Consider the following 25151-nt stretch of genomic DNA (forward strand, 5'->3'; position numbering starts at 1 on the left):
CGTCAGATGCAGCCCTTATCAGTGAGCTTGAAAAGTCCATCACATTAACATTGACATCACATCAAGAAATGGCCGTGAAGAAAAATATACAACAATGTCACCTCATCAAAGAAAGCTATCCTTTTTTGACCCGTTGTTGCCATCCAGCTTGATGTAGGAATCATTGACATTAGTGATGGAGGAGAGGAGGACCGGCTCCTCCTGTTAATAAGCTAGACCGTCTCCATGCTGTCCTGCTTCTCCCCGGCCTGTCGGGATGCACGCACACACACACACACACACACACACACATACAATCGCAAATACATCATTTAAGCTACATTTCTTTCTTCTCACCACATCAATTCGACTAAACAACATATTTAATTTGTTTACTATAGTTGTACAGAATCTGTTTCTATCTGAGCCAAAATAATTTGTTTATCGCTGTCAATGTAAATACAAATTTATACAATACATGTTTACTTTCACGTGTCCACAATATATGGTCATAAATTAGGAATGATGATCTATGAATGAATCCTTGTCAAATACCTGATATCTAATACAGTCATCAGCCTAGCAGTGATAGGAGAAACCACGTGATTACAGAGCCCAAGGATCTAGCATACTGGGAAAACCAAAGGGGTCCCAGTACGCTTGATTCTAGCAGTCTTGAAGGACGCTGGACTAAGGCCTGAAGTGAGGGAGGAGTTGATGAGGGCGGTGAGGAATGGCAGGATGTCGCATGGAGACGGCCTAGAGGAGAGACGAGGGGATCTGGTCAAATAGGAAGGTGGCGGCGTTGTTAGACGTAAATATTCTTTGGACATCTTCGGAGGAGAGAGGAATAAAGTGGGTAAAAACAGAGGCATGGAAAGGTGGAGGGAGTACGGTGGCAGAGGCAGAGGAGTTAATTTTGGTCGAGGTAGATTTGTGACAAAATGGAGTTGGAGTCTGAGAGGAGGTGATGGTAGTAACAGAGATCATCCGGACAGTCTGAGCTCTTCCATTTCCTCTCAACTGCCCGTTACTCGTCTGTACAAGCCTGCAGAGATTTGGACCGGACTTCAAGGGGACTTCCCTACAACCCCACTCCCTCGTCTCTCACTACCAGGTCTGGCGCAAGGGCATATCACTCCAGTAGAGATGACTAGGTTAATTTCTCAGCTAGCAAACAAGTTCATTGACTTTTGGACTTAAAATCAAATATTGGGACTTCAGCAGGGGAATCATAGGGGCAAATACTGGGTATTATGAGGTTATATTAGCAGAGCAACAGCTGCTGAATAAAAGGCAATAAAAAAAATAAAAAAATAAAGACTAATAATAAAAAATAATATAGAAAATGTGAATACTGTGAACTAGTGTGTGCAGCTAGGTGTTTGTTTATTGTGTACATCTGTTGAAAATGTATCTGTTTCATTTGTTTAACCGTAAACGTCTATTACTCTGTAGTCCTTTATTTTGAACTGTCTCCGTCAGACAAAGGCTGTGTGTCTAAGCTAAATAACACATTTTCCAAAATACGAAAGTGCTGAATGAATGAAAATGACAAAAATGTCAAAAGTCTTTACTTTTCTGAAATCTCTTTGAGATAATTTAGTTTCTCCTCCGAGTACCCACTACTAATATAAAATATTGTTATTCATTCTTCTGCATTCTTCTGGCTTTTGAGGGCTGCTAGTAATTACGCTACTGGTTATTAAGGGTATGCCACTGATTATTACAAAAACAAAGAAATAAACATGGTAAAGCATGAGATGGATGCCATGAACTCAAATCCAACCCAAAGTTGCATGCTGCTCTACTTTTTGGGCCAGGGGGTTGGTCCACACTTTTTGGAGCAAGGCACAAAAGTGTGTTTGTTGCTCCTACTAGGCAGGGTCCTGTCTACACATTGGACTGAGTCAGTGTTAGGAGGACATTCAGTCATGTCTGAGGTGCGGGGTGGTGTTCTGCTGCTGCTGTTGGGCCTTCTGTACCTCGGGACACTTTGGCCGGTCCAGGGAGCCCTGCTGGTCTCTCGCTACGATGCTACGACGAAGGTGAACTTACTCATATTGTCTTTTCATATTATTATATTATATGTCCATTTGAAAATGACATCAATGTCCAAAGCTCCGTTTGCCCTGCTTCGTTGGTTCATTGGTTTTTACTGCAATTTACTCTTCTGCTACCTGTTTAGTTAAGTAATGTTTCTTTCGTTGTTCTGCTACCTGCATGTAGTTTAGTTGTAGTTATTCTGCCTCGTTTCATTCCTGATTTGTATGAGGACATGCTTCTCCAAAGGCCATTCTGGGTCACCTTTCCCTTTTTGATATTTATTCTCTTGGTATCTTACGTCAACATAGAATAATATGTTGATCATTTGACAACATTTCAGGAGACAAGAGGTGCCATCAGGTCCATTCAGGTATTTTCAGCTATTTCCATTTTTCCTTTTTTTCTACGTGCCGTGATTGTTTCAGATCACCCAGAAGCCTGGACCTGCAGGCTAAAAATATTAACTTTTTCTTTTTGTTACAGAAAAGAAGTGTAGACGATGCAAAGGTAAGGGAAGACTTTTGGGATACATTTTGATATTTATGACGATTATACATCCACTTTTTGTTGTTGTTTTGTTGTTGTTTTGCATTTCAAGTGCTAAAGGCATGCCTAGGAGTCTCATTTGTAACCAATGTATGTATTTTGTTGCCCACTCTGTTCAGATGGTGGAGGTGCTCAGTGTCACGGTACACTGTACGGTGGCTTCTCGGTTCGCTCACACAGTCATGACCTCCAGTGCTTTGAACAAAGCCAACTCCTCCCAGGAAATATTCTTCGAGGTGGACCTGCCCAAGACGGCCTTCATCACCAACTTCAGCATGTGAGTCTTCCACCAGACCTTACCCTTCAAAACAGTGAAAGCTTTTCGCCTCCTAACAAAAAGCACATGAGATCTTCTTTAAACCAGCCAGTCAATAGACATTACACCTGTTTCAACATTCAGTCGGTTGTTGGCAAACTGTTCAATTCATCAATATATAAAGCTTCTTATTGCACATTCTTTGGATCCAATGTGCAACACTTACAACACAACTCTTGCTGGATTCCTTTGTTTGGAAGAGGCTCAAGTAAAAGATACGATTCCATCGACACATTGTAACAGCAATAAAAGCATTTTCTAAATCCTTTTTTTAACGTTTCAACTGCCCCTTCTGTTCACAGGGAGATTGAGGGTCAGATCTATGTTGGGGTTGTGAATGAAAAGGAGCAAGCCAAGAAACAGTATGAGAAGGCTGTTTCAAGTGGACGGACAGCTGGACTGGTCAAGTAGTTGGAGATTGAACAGACATTTACCTCGAATCATGTCACTTTGTGTTTCAAGAAACTATTCACATCTTTTCCTGTTTCATGTGGAAACTAAAGTGATTTAACTGTTTGATATCACTCATTTGGGCTAATTGGCATGATGTTACAGAGCTTCTGGAAGGAAAATGGAGAAGTTCTCTGTGTCTGTCAACATTGCAGCCGAGAGCAATGTGACCTTCATCCTGACCTATGAGGAGCTTCTTCGAAGGAAATTTGGCAAGTATGAGATCCTGACCCGAATAAACCCTAAACAGCTGGTCGAGAACTTTCAGGTGAATCCAAGTTCACAATCCCCTAAATTTTGTGGGCTCAGTAAATGTACATATTTACACAAAATATATTTGTGTGTGTGTGTGTGTGTGTGTGTGTGTGTGTGTGTGTGTGTGTGTGTGTGTGTGTGTGTGTGTGTGTGTGTGTGTGTGTGTGTGTGTGTGTGTGTGTGTGTGTGTGTGTGTGTGTGTGTGTGTGCAGATTGTGGCTGATATCTATGAGCCCCAGGGCATTGCCTTTGTGGATGCCCATGCAACCTTCCTCTCCAATGAACTTCTCCCCCTGGTGGAGAAAACGGTCACAGACAACAAGGTTCAGTTTGATATCTATCAGCAGGAAGTGAATTACATGGCAGACTACATTTTGTGGTCATTTGAAGTTGAAGCCCAAACATCCCTCTATCAGGCACACATCTTCTTCTCGCCCACGCTGGATCAGCAGAGGAAGTGTCCAGAGTGTGATGGGTCTCTGATCAATGGGGATTTCATCATCAAGTATGACGTGAAACGAGCGTCAAGCCTAGGAGACATTCAGGTCTGCTGTCAACAAATATATGAAACACAATGCTGACTTTAGTGGAGCAACATAGATCCGTTTAAACTGATCAATTCCACTTTTATATTGCTACCTCCAGATCGTGAACGGATACTTTGTGCATTTCTTTGCTCCTCCGGATCTTCCCCGTATCCGAAAAAATGTGATGTTTGTCAATGACAGGAGTTGGTCAATGTCAGGCACTAGGATGGTCCAGGTACAGTGACTGTGTTTGTGTTTGTGTGTGTGTGTGTGTGTGTGTATGTGTGTGTGTGTGTGTGTGTGTGTGTGCGTGTGTGCGTGCGTGTGTGCGTGCGTGCGTGCGTGCGTGCGTGCGTGCGTGCGTGCGTGCGTGCGTGCGTGCGTGCGTGGCATGGACAGTGATGTAGAAAAAATAACATACATTTTATTGCATTCACATACTAACTACCAGCCTTCTTGTATTCTTGCCTCCAAAGTCCCGCTTGGCAATGGAATCAATTCTCTCAGACGTCCATCCAGAGGACTACTTCGGTATCATCTTATTTAATGACAGAATTGAACCCTGGAAAGAATCCCTTACAAAAGCAACAGAGGAAAACGTGGATGAAGCCATTAAATTTGTCTGGCAACTATCTCCTAAGGGAGGTAGGTTAGCTTCTACTTGGCTAGATATCAAACTTATCCTACCAAACAACTAACCCTACCAAAGATTAATGTGAATGTACTCATGTTTCAGGCACTAACATCAATGATGCCGTAATTAAGGCCATCCACATGCTGCAAGATGACAGAAGGAACAAGAAGCTCCCAGAGAGAAGTGTGGACATGATCATTTTACTAACCGATGGAATGCCAAATACGGGTGGGTGTACAGAGATATCAAAATACATTTGTGATGATTGAGATTTGATGTCATATGTCTCATATGTGGTCTCTCTTCATGGATATACTTACATCCTGTCCCATCACATTGGGTCATGATTGAGCTGTCTTCTTTAATGTCTTTGTGATTGTGTAGGTGAACGCAACCTTCAAAGGATCCAGCAGAACGTGTGCAAAGCCATCGGTGGTAATATGACCCTGTTCTGCCTGGGCTTTGGGGATTATGTGGATTACTCCTTCCTGGACGTGATGGCCAAACAGAACAATGGCGTGGCCCGCAGGATCTACGAAGCCTCCGACGCTACCCTTCAGCTGCAGGTGAGGTTACGCTAATCAGGGGCGTTGTTAGGATTTGAGGACATTCAGGGCTTTTCCCGGACCTCTGGAGGGGGGTCGGGGGGTCTCTGGACGTTAATGCCTTTATTTTGTAGTCTTTGTAATTGTGCACTCTGGCACCTTATTCAAAGTACACTCAATGTGTGCGTCAAACACTTGTTTACTTTCCAGATAAATTTTGAATTGTGATTGAATAAATTTAAGTATATTTTTAGAAATATTGAGTTTAAGCAGAATAAATCCTAATATATCTAAAAAAAAACATGTATTGACATTCTACTGTCATGGGTAGATGTGTTGGAGCGTCTTGGACTAGGTGGAAATCACTCAGGAGCCGACGAGAAGCATGAACAAATATGGGATCTTTTATTTTCCCAATTTAAAGGCCCATAAGGCAATAAAATAAAACAAAAAGATAATAATTTTCACTAAACAAACTGAATGGGCTTGAGAGTCACAGAAATATCAATTCGAACTTCAGCATACTGGACCTTTAAACAAGTCACTTTGAGAGCAATAATCAGACATACGTCCTTCCACCATCAGCTCTCCCGAACCACTGACGAGCGTCAGCCTATATAGGCCTCTCCCTCCCCTACTAACTGGCGCATACCAATATGCACGTGAGACAGGGGTGTTACAAGTTCAATTACCTATACAGCTTTAAACAGCTACAATTCTCCCCTCTATAAGCTAGAACATAAGCACGGTAAACCGTGTACTATTGCTAGATTATGGCGTAGCCAAAATATACAAAAACTGCAAAAAACATGACTACAAAAACTCGGGGACACTTCCGATTTACCCGGACGTCAATTTAAACGCCGTTGACGCGGCAGAAATTCCCTAACACAAAGTCTAGACGAGACGCTGGTAAGACGAACATTTACGCTGCGTTAACATGAAACTTTTAAACTAAATAAACAAACCTGGAATTTGACAACGACATACTTGTTGGTTATTGCAACAGAACAGGTGACGTTAATGGTAAATGGTATTAAACAGAATAAAAATAAAAAATATCCCAATTGAGATCCTGGGCTAATCATAAAACCATCAGGGCTTTAGCCTAGGAGGATGCCCCCGGCCTAACAACAGCTATGATGCCTAGAGGTGTCTTTGTTTAACTAATGAGGTAGCGTATTTCTGGGTCAATAACGTCTTTCTACTCTCTCAGTCCGGACAATCATTTCACACAGCCCGTTTCCACGTATGTGACCGCTGGATATGTGTATGAATGTGTTGCAGGGTTTCTACGATGAGGTGGCTAGCCCGCTGTTGTCAGCAGTGGACCTGCGTTACCCTGACAACGCGGTGGATTCCTTAACCCCTCATCACTTCAGTCAGTTGTTCAATGGCTCAGAGATCGTGGTGGCCGGGCGGCTGTCTGAAAACGACATGGACAACTTCCTGGTGGAAGTGTTTGCCAATGGGGTGGGTGAAGGACAGGTGATACAGTGGTATCTTAGGGCATAAGAGGTGCACAGTTCAGTTTGGTTTGAGCGCTTTTGGCTTTCTGCTCCACGTAGTTCGAGCAGGACTTCCAGGTGCAGGGCGAGGCTAGTGTCACCGACTGGGACGTGATCTACCCAGAGAAGGATTACATCTTTGGGGACTTCACTGAGCGCCTGTGGGCCTACCTCACCATCCAACAACTACTGGAGACCAGGTTTGAGCAGATGGAAGCCAGTAATGGTTGGAATGGATTTCCAAAACATCATTGCTCTGGGTCTACATTCTAAACCTAGGTGCAAGACTGTCTGAATTATTTGTGTTGTTTCCATTAACTAGTAAGAGTGGGCCAGCAGAGAAGAAGAGCAACGCCACGGCCAAAGCCCTGGAGATGTCCCTGAAGTACAGCTTCGTCACGCCCCTCACCTCCATGGTGGTCACCAAGCCAGAGACCGAGGATGGTCCTAGCGGGCCCCTTATAGCAGACAAGCTGACTGAGGGTAGGACAGCTGGAGAGGCAGGAAGGAGGACTCAACTGAGTTGTACACCAACATACTGACGTTGTGTCGTTATTGAGGTCCTACATGTATCTCTGTTGAATTATTCCCGCTTATTTCCACAGAACAACGGCAGCAGGCTGACAAACAGGGTATGATTTGTACCGGGTTTGTATTTGAATTCCCCTTTAGTAGCTCTGAGGGTGCAGGCCTTGGAGATCCATTGCTTCTCACTGTGTATTTGTTGTTGGTCATGCGGTATAGGTGCAAAATATCTGCACTCAGCCCCTCAATCAGGCTACATGACAACTGCTGCTGCTCCTCATCCTACATACTTAGGTACGTATTCTATATTCATAAAATATGGCCATTGATCATTGCATGTGGTTTTAGCTTGAAATGTAGTGGGACAGGTAATTCTCTAGAATGACTTTATTTGACCAAACCAAGTCCATATATGTATATCTTCCTTTGCGTATTATTGTTGCTTCCACCTTGTCATTATATTTTTTGTTCAGTGGATGGAGATCCTCATTTCATGATCGAACTGCCAGAGAGAGAGGACGCTCTGTGCTTCAACATCAATGACTCACCTGGAACCATCTTTAACCTGGTCAAAGACCCCTCCATAGGTGAGCCTGCTTCAGTCCACACGGCACACTTGTGTTGTTCATAAAATGGGATTTCAACCTCTTTTTAATGATGACTAAAATAAATCTATTATCTTATCAGTATCCTCTAGGAAATAGATCATTTAATCACATGTTGCTTCTTCAGGACTTTTGGTCAATGGTCAGACCATTGGAGATAAGATGGTTGCCCCTGATGGTAAAGTCAACACCTACTTTGGCCGCCTTGGTGTTGTCCATCACTCCCTGGGGGTGAGGCTGGAGGTGACCACTGAGTACATCACTCTGTCCCAGGATGGACAAAAGGTCAAGCTGCTGTGGTCAGATCAAGCTTCCCTAAAAGGACCCAGGTAGAAACACCTAGAAACCAACGGATGTTTATGACAATGTTACGCCTTGACTTCCTCTCTTTGCTTTTTTACTTTGTCTTCCTACCAAGTCATTCTGATTCCACCATCCACTCCATCTCCACGTTCTCTCCTAACCCCAGTGTGGATCTGCTTTTGACCAAGGACCGGAGCGTCAAGGTGACTTTAAGAGATTCTGTAAAGTTTGTGATCCTGCTCCACAAAGTGTGGAAGATGCACCCCTACCACCAGGACTACCTGGGATTCTACACTCTGGACAGCCACCTTCTCTCTCCATCCGTCCATGGTCTGCTAGGTAAGGAACAACAGGGAATCATAGCAGGAAATAGTGTCCCAGACAGGTGGTGTCTGTTGATAGTACTTTGCTAATGAAACTAAGAACATGTAGAACAAAAAAAAATTGAAACTGTTATTATTGTAAGTGAAGAATAACAGAAAGCTTTCTCCTTATTGAGATTTCCTTAAAGGGATCTATTTTGGCACTATTTTATGATGGATAGTGAGCCTACCAGTTGCTTCAGTCCAATGGGTAGGCTGGTAAACGGATCTATCCAGCATACATCTAGGTAGACACTCCCACTTGTGATGTCACAAAGTCAGAGGGCGCGGCAGATTTGGAAACAGCTTGTAATGGATAATCACACTCACACCTAGTAAATAGGCTATAATAACATGGAAATGAAAAATAAAGTCAGATAAAAGCTGATTTTAAGGGAATCAATATAAGAATCTTTTCAATGGTGGTAAATTCTCCAGGTCAGTTCTACCATGGGATTGAGTTTGAAGTTGGAGATCAACGTCCAGGAGAGGTTCCTGAGAAACCAGACGCCACCATGTATGTCAAAGGACATCAGCTCAATGTGACCAGGTACACCTGCTGCCTTACATGTGTTTCACAGAACAGTGAACATCTAGATCGGAAATTTGGAGAAAAAATGATTTCTGACTTTTAAAACCACCTTGTGACCTCTCTCTTGGTCTCCAGAGGTTGGCAACGGGACTTCAGGAAGGATTTGAAGAGAGGAAAAAATGTCCCATGCTGGTTCATCCACAGTAATGGGACAGGGCTTATTGATGGCAGTGCTGAAGATTACATCGTGTCAGGCCTCTTTAAGACAGTTTGACAAGTAGCAGACAAGCTCATCAATACTGCGGCACAGTGTAGCTCTTTCACCACACCTTTTCAGTTTCGTATTAATAATATGCAAGTGTAATAAGCATGAGACTCTTAATGAAGTTCCAATGCTATCAAATTAATAAAGAAACCCTTGATTGATCACAGTACTACAATAGAGCACCGTAGAGATCTTTGGAGTTTTGTGAATGACCAGACAGACACCTGTCAGTTTTTATTTTCAAGCTCTACATAGAGTAGTTAAGGAATCGATTGGCCGACTGACACATTTTTATCATAAATAAATCATTTAGGTAGTTTATCGAATATTTGTTTTACAAATGTGCTTTTTAATTTGCATTTCAATTCAAATATGAATGGATCATTATAAAGGAATCATTTCTTGCTCGAGTTTTTCTTGGCTGCTTGTTGTCATAGCCACATCTGTTGTGCTGTGTGTTGCCCCAACCCCTGTCTGTCTCTGTGCTCTGCCTGCCACCCCTCAACTTTTCGCACCTGGCCTGCTTCGCTCGTCGTTCAAATACACCTGGTTTCCCTGCAGTCATCGCCAGATCGTACTTCGACCCTCTGTGGTAGATATTCGTACTGTAGTAACCCGCTCCTTGAATGAGCCGGGTTACCGGTACAAACGACACGTTTGTAGAAGGTTAAAGCCATTCCAGGCGTTTATTATACAATCACTTCAATCAACCAGGGTTCTCGCGGTCTCTAGGGCCTCCGTGGGCCTCTAGGCTTTCTCGCGGCCACGAGCACTTCCTTCCTGCTCCCGAGCCGTGCTGTGCTGTGCTGTGCCTCCTTTTAAAATGGCTCCTCAGCTTTCGGCCAGGTGTCCCCCAATCACCCTGATTGGGGATCCAGAAGGGCTGCTCCCCGTCGCCGGCTGGTGGGTGGGGGTGGTATATCCAGTCCTTTACGGTACCCCGGGCCCGTCCAGGCTGAGGTCTCCGTGGCGGGATGCCACAGTACCTGACTCCAGTTTTCTCCACTAACTAGTCGATATTTTTCCGTTGAAATCTCGTATCCAACCTTTTTTTCCTCCTGTCCCACTCCTGGTCTGCTCCAAATAAACCTTTTCATAACTCCAACTCAAGTCCTGTCTCTGTGTTCTGCTCTTGGTTCCAGCAGCTATCGAACCCTAACACCTGTCAGATAAAGCAAGCACCTGGTCCCTGGAAACTTACATTTTGTAGACTGAATAATAATCAAATTTTGATGTATCCACTGTGAAAATAATCGTCAGGTGCAGCCCTTATCAGTGAGCTTGAAAAGTCCATCACATTAACATTGACATCACATCAAGAAATGACCGTGAAGAAAAATATACAACAATGTCACCTCATCAAAGAAAGCTATCCTTTTTTGACCCGTTGTTGCCATCCAGCTTGATGTAGGAATCATTGACATTAGTTATGGAGGAGCAGAGGACCGGCTCCTCCTGGTAATAAGCTAGACCGTCTCCATGCTGTCCTGCTTCTCCCCGGCCTGTCGGGATGCACACACACACACACACACACACACACACACACACACACACACACACACACATACAATCGCAAATACATCATTTAAGCTACATTTCTTTCTTCTCACCACATCAATTCGACTAAACAACATATTTAATTTGTTTACTATAGTTGTACAGAATCTGTTTCTATCTGAGCCAAAATAATTTGTTTATCGCTGTCAATGTAAATACAAATTTATACGATATATGTTTACTTTCACGTGTCCACAATATATGGTCATAAATTAGGAATGATGATCTATGAATAAATCCTTGTCAAATACCTGATATCTAATACAGTCATCAGCCTAGCAGTGATAGGAGAAACCACGTGATTACAGAGCCCAAGGATCTAGCATACTGGGAAAACCAAAGGGGTCCCAGTACGCTTGATTCTAGCAGTCTTGAAGGACGCTGGACTAAGGCCTGAAGTGAGGGAGGAGTTGATGAGGGCGGTGAGGAATGGCAGGATGTCGCATGGAGACGGCCTAGAGGAGAGACGAGGGGATCCGGTCAAATAGGAAGGTGGCGGCGTTGTTAGACGTAACTATTCTTTGGACATCTTCGGAGGAGAGAGGAATAAAGTGAGTAAAAACAGAGGCCTGGATAGGTGGAGGGAGTACGGTGGCAGAGGCAGAGGAGTTAATTTTGGTCGAGGTAGATTTGTGACAAAATGGAGTTGGAGTCTGAGAGGATGTGATGGTAGTGACAGAGATCATCCGGACAGTCTGAGCTCTTCCATTTCCTCTCAACTGCCCGTTACTCGTCTGTACAAGCCTGCAGAGATTTGGACCGGACTTCAAGGGGACTTCCCTACAACCCCACTCCCTCGTCTCTCACTACCAGGTCTGGCGCAAGGGCATATCTCTCCAGTAGAGATGACTAGGTTAATTTCTCAGCTAGCAAACAAGTTCATTGACTTTTGGACTTAAAATCAAATATTGGGACTTCAGCAGGGGAATCATAGGGGCAAATACTGGGTATTATGAGGTTATATTAGCAGAGCAACAGCTGCTGAATAAAAGGCAATAAAAAAAAAAAGGACTAATAATAAAAAATAATATAGAAAATGTGAATACTGTGAACTAGTGTGTGCAGCTAGGTGTTTGTTTATTGTGTACATCTGTTGAAAATGTATCTGTTTCATTTGTTTAACCCTAAACGTCTATTACTCTGTAGTCCTTTATTTTGAACTGTTTCCGTCAGACAAAGGCTGTGTGTCTAAGCTAAATAACACATTTTCCAAAATATGAAAGTGTTGAATGAATGAAAATGACAAAAATGTCAAAAGTCTTTACTTTTCTGAAATCTCTTTGAGATAATTTAGTTTCTCCTCCGAGTACCCACTACTAATATAAAATATTGTTATTCATTCTTCTGCATTCTTCTGGCTTTTGAGGGCTGCTAGTAATTACGCTACTGGTTATTAAGGGTATACTACTGATTATTACAAAAACAAACAAATAAACATGGTAAAGCATGAGATGGATGCCATGAACTCAAATCCAACCCAAAGTTGCATGCTGCTCTACTTTTTGGGCCAGGGGGTTGGTCCACACTTTTTGGAGCAAGGCACAAAAGTGTGTTTGTTGCTCCTACTAGGCAGGGTCCTGTCTACACATTGGACTGAGTCAGTGTTAGGAGGACATTCAGTCATGTCTGAGGTGCGGGGTGGTGTTCTGCTGCTGCTGTTGGGCCTTCTGTACCTCGGGACACTTTGGCCGGTCCAGGGAGCCCTGCTGGTCTCTCGCTACGATGCTACGACGAAGGTGAACTTACTCATATTGGCCCTCATTTATCAAACGAGCGTACGACAGAAAACGTGCGTAAAATGGACGTAGGCTCATTTCACCGTTGAGCTTGGCATTTATCAATTTGAACGTGAGCGCAGGCTGCGATGAAATCTCACGTCAGGTCTGAGCTCGTGTACGCAAGTTTTTTTGGCGCAGCATACGGGTATTTCAATGATGAATAGTGCAGCACAAGTAGCCCATGTTCAACATCTGTATTAATTACTAAATAAATTGGAATTAGTCCAGCCGTTCAAACAATTACAATCAAGTCAGGCCTAATTAAAAACAGTATTGCTATGAAAATAATTAGAATGTGACAGGTGAAATGTTTATTCAGCTGTCTATATTAACAGGAGCTTTGCCAAATAGGTGGTCGTGTCTCAGCGATGGCAGATCTGGCTCTGTTAAGGACCTCAACGCACAGACGAGAGAGTTTTTCGAGACCGCGCCGATTTTTTTAAGGAGGGCGATGAATGGCTCTTGAGTCGTTTTCGTCTCCCAAGGCATCTCCTGATGGAGCTATGCAATGCTTTGGAGCCACAGTTAAGGCGAGAAACTAGGCGATCAAACGCAATACCTGTGCAGGTTTGCTCTACCTTGGGATTTTTGGCCACCGGGATCTTGCAGCGGGAGATCGGGGACAGGTCTGCTATTTCCCAGCCAAGTATTAGCCGAACCATGCCAGCAGTTTTGGCAGCTATAATGTCCCTCTCCGAACGTTATATTAAATTCCCATAACGATCAGCAAACTGGAATCAAACGGGATTTTTATGCTATTGCTAGGTTTCCAAATGTGATTGGTGCGGTTGATTGTACCATATGCGCATTTATTAATGATTACGCGTACATCAACCGCAAAAGCTACCATTCAGTTAATGTTCCGATTATTTGCGATGCCAGAATGTCAATCCTGAACATGGTAGCCCGATGGCCTGGGGGCACGCACGATTCTTTTTCCAAAATAGCAACGTTGGGCATCGTCTACATCAGGGCGCACTACATGGTCAGAGTCATCTCGGTGAGTTACGCTGCAGTCGCACTGCACCGGCCTCCTCCCGTTTCTTGCTTGGCCGGCTTCACAGCCGCAACACGTTTTTTGGTGCTAAGCTTCATGTCGGACAATTTTTTCTTCACCTTATTCGGAATTAAATAACTTTAACGGAATGCAAACAATAGCATATATGTGAAATGTTTTAAGCTGGATAACAGAAGTTGTACTTTTAATTTATTATTTAATTAATTTAATTAACAAACCTCTTACGTAGCCCGACGAACATTGGAAACACTATTCACTGCAACAGTTATTTCCTTCCATATAGCATTCTTTTGCTGGCCTTTAATGCCAGCTATAGGCTACCAAATAAAACCAGACGGTTCGCATCCACCACTGACCCGAGCGTCTCCATTTGGGTCTCGGAAAAATTCCTCTATTTTACCGTTGGACGTTTCTCCATGTCGTAAAAGTTAGGGGCGAGACTTCTGAAGACGTGCTTTTATATGGGCGTGTTACGTTAATTACGATCGATCTCAGCCGCCGTATTTATCAACACCAAGATACTTCGTACGCTGGGATTGGTGTGATACGAAGGTTTCGTAAATCTCACGTGGGTCCTATCGTAAGATGAATCATGCGTTCAGATTTGCGCTCATTTCTACGTTCGTTTGAACGTAGGGCCATTGTCTTTTCATATTATTATTATATAAGTCCATTTGAAAATGACATCAATGTCCAAAGCTCCATTTGCCCTGCTTCATTGTTTCATCGGTTTTTACTGTAATTTACTCTTCTGCTACCTGTTTAGTTAAGTAATGTTTCTTTTGTTGTTCTGCTACCTGCATGTAGTTTAGCTGTAGTTATTCTGCGTCGTTTCATTCCTGATTTGTATGAGGACATGCTTCTCCAAAGGCCATTCAGGGTCACTTTTCCCTTTTTGATATGTATTCTCTTGGTATCTTACGTCAACATAGAATAATATGTTGATCATTTGACTACATTTCAGGAGACAGAAGGTGCCATCAGGTCCATTCAGGTATTTTCAGCTATTTCCATTTTTCCTTTTTTTCTACATGCCGTGATTGTTTTAGATCACCCAGAAGCCTGGACCTGCAGGCTAAAAATATGAACTTTTTCTTTTTTGTTACAGAAAAGAAGTGTAGACGATGCAAAGGTAAGGGAAGACTTCTGGGATACATTTTGATATTCATGACGATTAGGGATCCACTTTTTGTTGTTGTTTTGTTTTTGTTTTGCATTTCAAGTGCTAAAGACATGTCTAGGAGTCTCATTTGTTACCAATGTATGTATTTTGTTGCCCACTCTGTTCAGATGGTGGAGGTGCTCAGTGTCACAGTACACTGTACGGTGGCTTCTCGGTTCACTCACACAGTCATGACCTCCACTGCTTTGAACAAAGCCAACTCCTCCCAGGAAATATTCTTCGAGGTGGACCTGCCCAAGACGGCATTCATCACCAACTTCAGCATGTGAGTCTTCCACCAGACCTCACCCTTCAAAACACTGAAAGCTTTTCGCCTCCTAACAAAAAGCACATGAGATCTTCTTTAAACCAGCCAGTCAATAGACATTACACCTGTTTCAACATTCAGTCGGTTGTTGGCAAACTGTTCAATTCATCAATATATAAAGCTTCTTATTGCACATACTTTGGATCCAATGTGCAACACTTACAACACAACTCTTGCTGGATTCCTTTGTTTGGAAGAGGCTCAAGTGAAAGATACGATTCCATCGACACATTGTAACAGCAATAAAAGCATTTTCTAAATCCTTTTTTTAACGTTTCAACTGCCCCTTCTGTTCACAGGGAGATTGAGGGTCAGATCTATGTTGGGGTTGTGAATGAAAAGGAGCAAGCCAAGAAACAGTATGAGAAGGCTGTTTCAAGTGGACGGACAGCTGGACTGGTCAAGTAGGTGGAGATTGAACAGGCATTTACCTCGAATCATGTCACTTTGTGTTTAAAGAAACTACATCTTTTCCTGTTTCATGTGGAAACTAAAGTGTATTCAACTGTTTGATATCACTCATTTGGGCTAATTGGCATGATGTTACAGAGCTTCTGGAAGGAAAATGGAGAAGTTCTCTGTGTCTGTCAACATTGCAGCCGAGAGCAATGTGACCTTCATCCTGACCTATGAGGAGCTTCTTCAAAGGAAATTTGGCAAGTATGAGATCCTGACCCGAATAAACCCTAAACAGCTGGTCGAGAACTTTCAGGTGAATCCAAGTTCACAATCCCCTAAATTTCGTGGGCTCAGTAAATGTACATATTTACACAAAATATATTTGTGTGTGTGTGTGTGTGTGTGTGTGTGTGTGTGTGTGTGTGTGTGTGTGTGTGTGTGTGTGTGTGTGTGTGTGTGTGTGTGTGTGTGTGTGTGTGTGTGTGTGTGTGTGTGTGTGTGTGTGTGTGCGTGCAGATTGTGGCTGATATCTATGAGCCCCAGGGCATTGCCTTTGTGGATGCCCATGCAACCTTCCTTTCCAATGAACTTCTCCCCCTGGTGGAGAAAACGGTCACAGACAACAAGGTTCAGTTTGATATCTATCAGCAGGAAGTGAATTAAATGGCAGACTACATTTTGTGGTAATTTGAAGTTGAAGCCCATACATCCCTCTTTCAGGCACACATCTCCTTCTCGCCCACGCTGGATCAGCAGAGGAAGTGTCCAGAGTGTGATGGGTCTCTGATCAATGGGGATTTCATCATCAAGTATGACGTGAAACGAGCGTCAAGCCTAGGAGACATTCAGGTCTGCTGTCAACAAATATATGAAACACAGTGCTGACTTTAGTGGAGCAACATAGACCAGTTTAAACTGATCAATTCCACTTTTATATTGCTACCTCCAGATCGTGAACGGATACTTTGTGCATTTCTTTGCTCCTCCGGATCTTCCCCGTATCCGAAAAAATGTGGTGTTTGTCATTGACAGGAGTGGGTCAATGGCAGGCCCTAAGATGATCCAGGTACAGTGACTGTGTGTGTGTGTGTGTGTGTGTGTGTGTGTGTGTGTGTGTGTGTGTGTGTGTGTGTGTGTGTGTGTGTGTGTGTGTGTGTGTGTGTGTGTGTGTGTGTGTGTTTGTGTATGGCATGGACAGTGATGTAGAAAAAATAACATACATTTTATTGCATTCACATACTAACTACCAGCCTTCTTGTATTCATGCCTCCAAAGACCCGCGTGGCAATGGAATCAATTCTCTCAGACGTCCATCCAGACGACTACTTTGGTATCATCTTATTTGATAGTTCAATTGAGCCCTGGAAACAATCCCTTACCAAAGCAACAGAGGAAAACGTGGATGAAGCCATTAAATTTGTCCGGCAAATATATCCTAGGGGAAGTAGGTTAGCTTCTACTTGGCTAGATATCAAACTTATCCTACCAAACAACTAACCCTACCAAAGATTAATGTGAATGTACTCATGTTTCAGCCACTAACATCAATGATTCCGTAATGAAGGCCATCCACATGCTGCAAGATGACAGAAGGAACAAGAAGCTCCCAGAGAGAAGTGTGGACATGATCATTTTACTAACCGATGGAATGCCAAATGAGGGTGGGTGTACAGAGATATCAAAATACATTTGTGATGATAGTTTTGACGTGATATGTCGTATGTCTCATATGTGGTCTCTCTACATGGATATGCTTGCATCCTGTTCCATCACATTGGGTCATGATTGAGCTGTCTTCTTTAATGTCTTTGTGATTGTGTAGGTGAAAGCAACCTTCAAAGGATCCAGCAGAACGTGTGCGAAGCCATCGGTGGTAATATGACTCTGTTCTGCCTGGGCTTTGGGGATGATGTGGATTACTCCTTCCTGGACGTGATGGCCAAACAGAACAATGGCGTGGCCCGAAGGATCTACGAAGCCTCCGACGCTACCCTTCAGCTGCAGGTGAGGTTACGCTAATCAGGTGCGTTGTTAGGATTTGAGGACATTCAGGGCTTTGCCCGGACCTCTGGAGGGGGGTCGGGGGCACTCTGGACGTTACTGCCTTTATTTTGTAGTCTTTGTAATTGTGTACTCTGGCACCTTATTCAAAGTACACTCAATGTGTACGTCAAACACTTGTTTACTTTCCAGATACATTTTGAATTGTGATTGAATAAATTTAAGTATATTTTTAGTAATATTGAGTTTAAGCAGAATAAATCAGAATATATCTCTAAACATGTATTGACATTCTACTGTCATGGGTAGATGTGTTGGAACGTCTTGGACTAGGTGGAAATCACTCAGGAGCCGACGAGAAGCATGAAAAAATATGGGATATTTTATTTTCCCAATTTAAAGGCCCATAAGGCAATACAAATAAAACAAAAAGATAATAATTTTCACTAAACAAACTGAATGGGCTTGAGAGTCACAAAAATATCAATTCATACTTCAGCATACTGGACCTTTAAACAAGTCACTTTGAGGGCAATAATCAGACATACGTCCTTCCACCATCAGCGCTCCCGAACCACTGACGAGCGTCAGCCTATATAGCCCTCTCACTCCCCTGCTAACTGGCGCATACCAATATGCACGTGAGACAGGGGTGTTACAAGTTCAATTACCTATACAGCTTTAAACAGCTACAATTCTCCCCTCTATAAGCTAGAACATAAGCATGGTAAACCGTGTGCTATTGCTAGATTATGGCGTAGCTAAAATATACAAAAACTGCAAAAAACATGACTACAAAAACTCGGGGACACTTCCGGTTTACCCGGAAGTTATGACGTCAATTTAAACGCCGTTGACGCGGCACACATTCCCTAATACAAATACATATTTACGCTGTGTTAACATGAAACTTTTAAACTAAATAAACAAACCTGGAATTTGACAACAACATACTTGTTTGAGTGGTTATTGCAACAGAACAGTAGTGGTGCCGAGATGATGCCTCATGAAACGTCAAAGCCTCTCAGCCAGATGAACCACCAAAGTGGTTCGTGCTCGAAGCTTCAAATGAGTACCCTAGGGACATCTAGTGGTGAATGAAATTATGACAACCCAACCCAAAATGTGATTTTTGCTTCGTGCGCCGATACAACATTAAATCATTTGAGGATTGAAGTCATTTCAGTGATACATGTGTGTGTGTGCCATTCATAAAATGGCACAGAGCTCATGCTAGAAAATAAATCATTTGGCAAAAGTGTGTCTTAGCAGACGCTTTTATCCAAAGCGACTTACATCGGTAAATACACACATTGACACACCGACGGCAGAGTCAACCATGCAAGGCGACAGTCAGCTGTCTGGAGCAAAGTGAAAGGGACACAACAACACTGAACTTGGAGGACCTGGGGATTGAACTAGCCACCGGTTACAAGTCAACTGCTCTACCTCCTGAGCTAAGCCGAGCCACCCTGCATGACAACTGAGAAGGAGTTATTAATTTAATAGCCATTTACGTCGAAATCTCCCGCCAATACTGAACCCATATTTCGAAGCAGTAGCCCGAGGCGAAGCCTCGAACGTCACACCCTACGTCATTTCGCAAATGTGAATCCTACTCGAAGCGGAGCTTCGCTGGGGGAGGAGCCGAGGTACTCGACACACGCCCCGATGCCTCGACGCAAAACGTAACATCACTACAGAACAGTTGACGTTAATGGTAAATGGTAGTGATGGGCAAATGAAGCTTTTATGAAGCATCGAACCAGTTGAGCCAAATGTTTCGAAAATGGGTTCATTACTCGAAGCTTCAGTGACAGTGACCTCTGCTGGCGAAGTTCGAGGCTGCAGTGGATTCAACGTATCCCTGCTTTGAAAACGATTTGACGCACAAACACAAAAACCCAAATACTTAATAGCATGATCTTTTCACGAATAAAGATTGATCTAAATACAGATGTCTAAATTGTTCTTAAAGGGATATTCCTAGCCTTCTGTCCAGATAGGCCAACTGATGTAGGCTAGGATATAATTGAAACAGCATATAAAAACTTTCCCCCCGGGAATGGGATTCGAACCCGGGTCCTCCACTCCACAGTCAGCGTGTTATCCCCTAGTCTACTCTAATCGATACCCAAATGTTTATCTATTAGATACGTACCGTACTATGCACAACTCCCGTAAACGATTGTAGCATCGATTGTGTTTTCTTTTTTCATTAAATAATTAGGCGGTGACCAGCTGGCTTCGGACAAGGTTGGTTGGGTGTGCTTGAGTAACTCTAGGGGGTGATTATGTGGGATGGGGTTAGACACTCAAAGATTTGTATTGAGGTAGGCTGCCTTATGGATTGGGTCGGTTTCTTTTTTTTTGCTCAAAGCTTCTCCACCGAGCCGCGGACCAGTCAAGTGATTCATTCAGGCAACGAACCAGTTGCTGCTTCGGACGTCACATGTCACGTGTTTTTTTTTGCTCTGAAGCAAGCTTCGAAGCAGTGCTTCTTGGGAGTTGGTTTGAAGCATGTATCGAAGCTTCAGTGTCACACTGCCATCACTAGTAAATGGTATTAAACAGAATAACAATAAAAAATATCCCAATTGAGATCCAGGGCTAATCATAAAACCATCAGGGCTTTAGCCTAGGAGGATGCCCCCGGCCTAACAACAGCTATGATGCCTAGTGGTGTCTTTGTTTAACTAATGAGGTAGCGTATTTCTGGGTCAATAACATCTTTCTACTCTCTGTCCGGACAATCATTTCACACAGCCCGTTTCCACGTATGTGACCGCTGGATATGTGTATGAATGTGTTGCAGGGTTTCTACGATGAGGTGGCTAGCCCGCTGTTGTCAGCAGTGGACCTGCGTTACCCTGACAACGCGGTGGATTCCTTAACCCCTCATCACTTCAGTCAGTTGTTCAATGGCTCAGAGATCGTGGTGGCCGGGCGGCTGTCTGAAAACGACATGGACAACTTCCTGGTGGAAGTGTTTGCCAATGGGGTGGGTGAAGGACAGGTGATACAGTGGTATCTTAGGGCATAAGAGGGGCACAGTTCAGTTTGGTTTGAGCTCTTTTGGCTTTCTGCTCCACGTAGTTCGAGCAGGACTTCCAGGTGCAGGGCGAGGCTAGTGTCACCGACTGGGACGTGATCTACCCAGAGAAGGATTACATCTTTGGGGACTTCACTGAGCGCCTGTGGGCCTACCTCACCATCCAACAACTACTGGAGACCAGGTTTGAGCAGATGGAAGCCAGTTATGGTTGGAATGGATTTCCAAAACCACATTGCTCTGGGTATACATTCTAAACCTAGGTGCAAGACTGTCTGAATTCTTTGTGTTGTTTCCATTAACTAGTAAGAGTGGGCCAGCAGAGAAGAAGAGCAACGCCACGGCCAAAGCCCTGGAGATGTCCCTGAAGTACAGCTTTGTCACGCCCCTCACCTCCATGGTGGTCACCAAGCCTGAGACCGAGGATGGTCCCAGCGGGCCCCTCATAGCAGACAAGCTGACTGAGGGTAGGACAGCTGGAGAGGCAGGAAGGAGGACTCAACTGAGTTGTACACCAACATACTGACGTTGTGTCGTTATTGAGGTCCTACATGTATCTCTGTTGAATTATTCCCGCTTATTTCCACAGAACAACGGCAGCAGGCTGACAAACAGGGTATGATTTGTACCGGGTTTGTATTTGAATTCCCCTATAGTAGCTCTGAGGGTGCAGGCCTTGGAGATCCATTGCTTCTCACTGTGTATTTGTTGTTGGTCATGCGGTATAGGTGTAAGTTATCTGCACTCAGCCCCTCAAACAGGCTACATGACAGCTGCTGTTGCTCCTCATCCTACATACTTTGGTACGTATTCTATATTCATAAAATATGGCCATTGATCATTGCATGTGGTTTTAGCTTGAAATGTAGTGGGACAGGTAATTCTCCAGAATGACTTTATTTGACCAAACCAAGTCCATATATGTATATCTTCCTTTGCGTACTATTTGTACCGGGTTTGTATTTTAATTCCCCTATAGTAGCTCTGAGGGTGCAGGCCTTGGAGATCCATTGCTTCTCACTGTGTATTTGTTGTTGGTCAGGCGGTATAGGTGCAACATATCTGCACTCAGCCCCTCAAACAGGCTACATGACAGCTGCTGTTGCTCCTCATCCTACATACTTTGGTACGTATTCTATATTCATAAAATATGGCCATTGATCATTGCATGTGGTTTTAGCTTGAAATGTAGTGGGACAGGTAATTCTCAAGAATTACTTTATTTGACCAAACCAAGTCCATATATGTATATCTTCCTTTGCGTACTATTTGTACCGGGTTTGTATTTTAATTCCCCTATAGTAGCTCTGAGGGTGCAGGCCTTGGAGATCCATTGCTTCTCACTGTGTATTTGTTGTTGGTCAGGCGGTATAAGTGCAACATATCTGCACTCAACCCCTCAAACAGGCTACATGACAGCTGCTGTTGCTCCTCATCCTACATACTTTGGTACGTATTTTATATTCATAAAATATGGCCATTGATCATTGCATGTGGTTTTAGCTTGAAATGTAGTGGGACAGGTAATTCTCCAGAATGATTGACCAAACCAAGTCCATATATGTATATCTTCCTTTGCGTACTATTGTTGCTTCCACCTTGTCATTATACTTTTTGTTCAGTGGATGGAGATCCTCATTTCATGATCGAACTGCCAGAGAGAGAGGACGCTCTGTGCTTCAACATCAATGACTCACCTGGAACCATCTTTAACCTGGTCAAAGACCCCTCCATAGGTGAGCCTGCTTCAGTCCACACGGCACACTTGTGTTGTTCATAAAATGGGATTTCAACCTCTTGGCCTTTTTAATGATGACTAAAAGAAATCTATTATCTTATCAGTATCCTCTAGGAAATAGATCATTTAATCACATGTTGCTTCTTCAGGACTTTTGGTCAATGGTCAGACCATTGGAGATAAGATGGTTGCCCCTGATGGTAAAGTCAACACCTACTTTGGCCGCCTTGGTGTTGTCCATCACTCCCTGGGGGTGAGGCTGGAGGTGACCACTGAGTACATCACTCTGTCCCAGGATGGACAAAAGGTCAAGCTGCTGTGGTCAGATCCAGCTTCCCTAAAAGGACCCAGGTAGAAACACCTAGAAACCAACGGATGTTTATGACAATGTTACGGCTTGACCTCCTCTCTTTGCTTTTTTACTTGTCTTCCTACCAAGTCATTCTGATTCCACCATCCACTCCATCTCCACTTTCTCTCCTAACCCCAGTGTGGATCTGCTTTTGACCAAGGACCGGAGCGTCAAGGTGACTTTAAGAGATTCTGTAAAGTTTGTGATCCTGCTCCACAAAGTGTGGAAGATGCACCCCTACCACCAGGACTACCTGGGATTCTACACTCTGGACAGCCACCTTCTCTCTCCATCCGTCCATGGTCTGCTAGGTAATGAACAACAGGGAATCATAGCAGGAAATAGTGTCCCAGACAGGTGGTGTCTATTGATAGTACTTTGCTAATGAAACTAAGAACATGTAGAACAAAAAAAAATGTAAACTGTTTTTATTGTAAGTGAAGAATAATAGAAAGCTTTCTCCTTATTGAGATTTCCTTAAAGGGATCTATTTTGGCACTATTTTATGATGGATAGTGAGCCTACCAGTTGCTTCAGTCCAATGGGTAGGCTGGTAAACGGATCTATCCAGCAAACATCTAGGTAGACCCTCCCACTTGTGATGTCACAAAGTCAGAGGGCGCGGCAGATTTGGAAACAGCTTGTAATGGATAATCACACTCACACCTAGTAAATAGGCTATAATAACATGGAAATGAAAAATAAAGTCAGATAAAAGCTGATTTTAAGGGAATCAATACAAAATCTTTTCAATGGTGGTAAATTCTCCAGGTCAGTTCTACCATGGGATTGAGTTTGAAGTTGGAGATCAACGTCCAGGAGAGGTTCCTGAGAAACCAGACGCCACCATGTATGTCAAAGGACATCAGCTCAATGTGACCAGGTACACCTGCTGCCTTACATGTGTTTCACAGAACAGTGAACATCTAGATCGGAAATTTGGAGAAAAAATTATTTCTGACTTTTAAAACCACCTTATGACCTCTCTCTTGGTCTCCAGAGGTTGGCAACGGGACTTCAGGAAGGATTTGAAGAGAGGAAAAAATGTCCCATGCTGGTTCATCCACAGCAATGGGACAGGGCTCATTGATGGCAGTGCTGAAGATTACATCGTGTCAGGCCTCTTTAAGACAGTTTGACAAGTAGCAGACAAGCTCATCAATACTGCGGCACAGTGTAGCTCTTTCACCACACCTTTTCAGTGTTGTATTAATAATATGCAAGTGTAATAAGCATGAGACTCTTAATGAAGTTCCAATGCTATCAAATTAATAAAGAAACCCTTGATTGACCACAGTGCTACAATAGAGCACCGTAGAGATCTTTGGAGTTTTGTGAATGACCAGACAGACACCTGTCAGTTTTTATTTTCAAGCTCTACATAGAGTAGTTAAGGAATCGATTGGCCGACTGACACATTTTTATCATAAATAAATCATTTAGGTAGTTTATCGAATATTTGTTTTACAAATGTGCTTTTTAATTTGCATTTCAATTCAAATATGAATGGATCATTATAAAAGGAATCATTTCTTGCTCGAGTTTTTCTTGGCTGCTTGTTGTCATAGCCACATCTGTTGTGCTGTGTGTTGCCACAACCCCTGTCTGTCTCTGTGCTCTGCCTGCCACCCCTCAACTTTTCACACCTGGCCTGCTTCGCTCGTCGTTCAAATACACCTGGTTTCCCTGCAGTCATCGCCAGATCGTACTTCGACCCTCTGTGGTAGATATTCGTACTGTAGTAACCCGCTCCTTGAATGAGCCGGGTTACCGGTACAAATGCGTTTGTAGAAGGTTAAAGCCATTCCAGGCGTTTATTATACAATCACTTCAATCAACCAGGGTTCTCACGGTCTCTAGGGCCTCCGTGGGCCTCTAGGCTTTCTCGCGGCCACGAGCACTTCCTTCCTGCTCCCGAGCCGTGCTGTGCTGTGCTGTGCCTCCTTTTAAAATGGCTCCTCAGCTTTCGGCCAGGTGTCCCCCAATCACCCTGATTGGGGATCCAGAAGGGCTGCTCCCCGTCGCCGGCTGGTGGGTGGGGGTGGTATATCCAGTCCTTTACGGTACCCCGGGCCCGTCCAGGCTGAGGTCTCCGTGGCGGGATGCCACAGTACCTGACTCCAGTTTTCTCCACTTACTAGTCTATATTTTTCCGTTGAAATCTCGTATCCAACCTTTTTTTCCTCCTGTCCCACTCCTGGTCTGCTCCAAATAAACCTTTTCATAACTCCAACTCAAGTCCTGTCTCTGTGTTCTGCTCTTGGTTCCAGCAGCTATCGAACCCTAACACCTGTCAGATAAAGCAAGCACCTGGTCCCTGGAAACTTACATTTTGTAGACTGAATAATAATCAAATTTTGATGTATCC

At 43.6% G+C, this 25151-nt stretch overlaps 2 protein-coding genes and 1 long non-coding RNA gene across 4 annotated transcripts; 2 read left to right on the top strand and 1 right to left on the bottom strand.

Moving 5' to 3' along the window:
• The first annotated feature begins 1860 nt into the window (after window positions 1-1860).
• On the top strand, window positions 1861-10503 carry LOC115556856 (inter-alpha-trypsin inhibitor heavy chain H3-like). Its single transcript, XM_030374249.1, has 22 exons — window positions 1861-2027; window positions 2366-2395; window positions 2509-2532; window positions 2691-2848; window positions 3190-3294; window positions 3443-3605; window positions 3805-3915; window positions 4009-4137; window positions 4238-4354; window positions 4596-4764; window positions 4856-4981; window positions 5138-5319; window positions 6586-6771; window positions 6867-7006; window positions 7129-7289; window positions 7412-7438; window positions 7551-7625; window positions 7805-7918; window positions 8064-8265; window positions 8406-8578; window positions 9040-9151; window positions 9269-10503. The coding sequence occupies exons 1-22, from the start codon at window positions 1914-1916 to the stop codon at window positions 9405-9407; spliced, it is 2757 nt and encodes a 918-aa protein (XP_030230109.1). The 5' UTR covers window positions 1861-1913; the 3' UTR covers window positions 9408-10503.
• LOC115556865 (uncharacterized) lies at window positions 7636-22377 on the bottom strand. Its single transcript, XR_003979133.1, has 2 exons — window positions 22292-22377; window positions 7636-7780 (listed from the first exon to the last, which is right to left on the bottom strand). It is a non-coding gene; the product is annotated as an uncharacterized LOC115556865 (long non-coding RNA).
• Window positions 12518-24324, top strand: LOC115556855 (inter-alpha-trypsin inhibitor heavy chain H3). Of its 2 annotated transcripts, XM_030374247.1 has the most exons (24): window positions 12518-12691; window positions 14716-14745; window positions 14860-14883; window positions 15042-15199; window positions 15541-15645; window positions 15791-15953; window positions 16157-16267; window positions 16361-16489; window positions 16590-16706; window positions 16916-17084; window positions 17176-17301; window positions 17463-17644; window positions 20457-20642; window positions 20738-20877; window positions 21000-21160; window positions 21283-21309; window positions 21422-21496; window positions 21736-21819; window positions 22059-22142; window positions 22316-22429; window positions 22581-22782; window positions 22922-23094; window positions 23555-23666; window positions 23784-24324. In XM_030374247.1, the coding sequence occupies exons 1-24, from the start codon at window positions 12578-12580 to the stop codon at window positions 23920-23922; spliced, it is 2925 nt and encodes a 974-aa protein (XP_030230107.1). In that variant the 5' UTR covers window positions 12518-12577; the 3' UTR covers window positions 23923-24324. The 2 variants fall into 2 exon arrangements, with proteins under 2 accessions (XP_030230107.1, XP_030230108.1); XM_030374248.1 differs by lacking the exons at window positions 21736-21819; window positions 22059-22142.
• The last annotated feature ends 827 nt before the right edge of the window (window positions 24325-25151 follow it).

The sequence above is a fragment of the Gadus morhua genome, chromosome 13 (assembly GCF_902167405.1).
Source record: "Gadus morhua chromosome 13, gadMor3.0, whole genome shotgun sequence".
Classification (NCBI taxonomy): Eukaryota; Metazoa; Chordata; class Actinopteri; order Gadiformes; family Gadidae; genus Gadus; species Gadus morhua.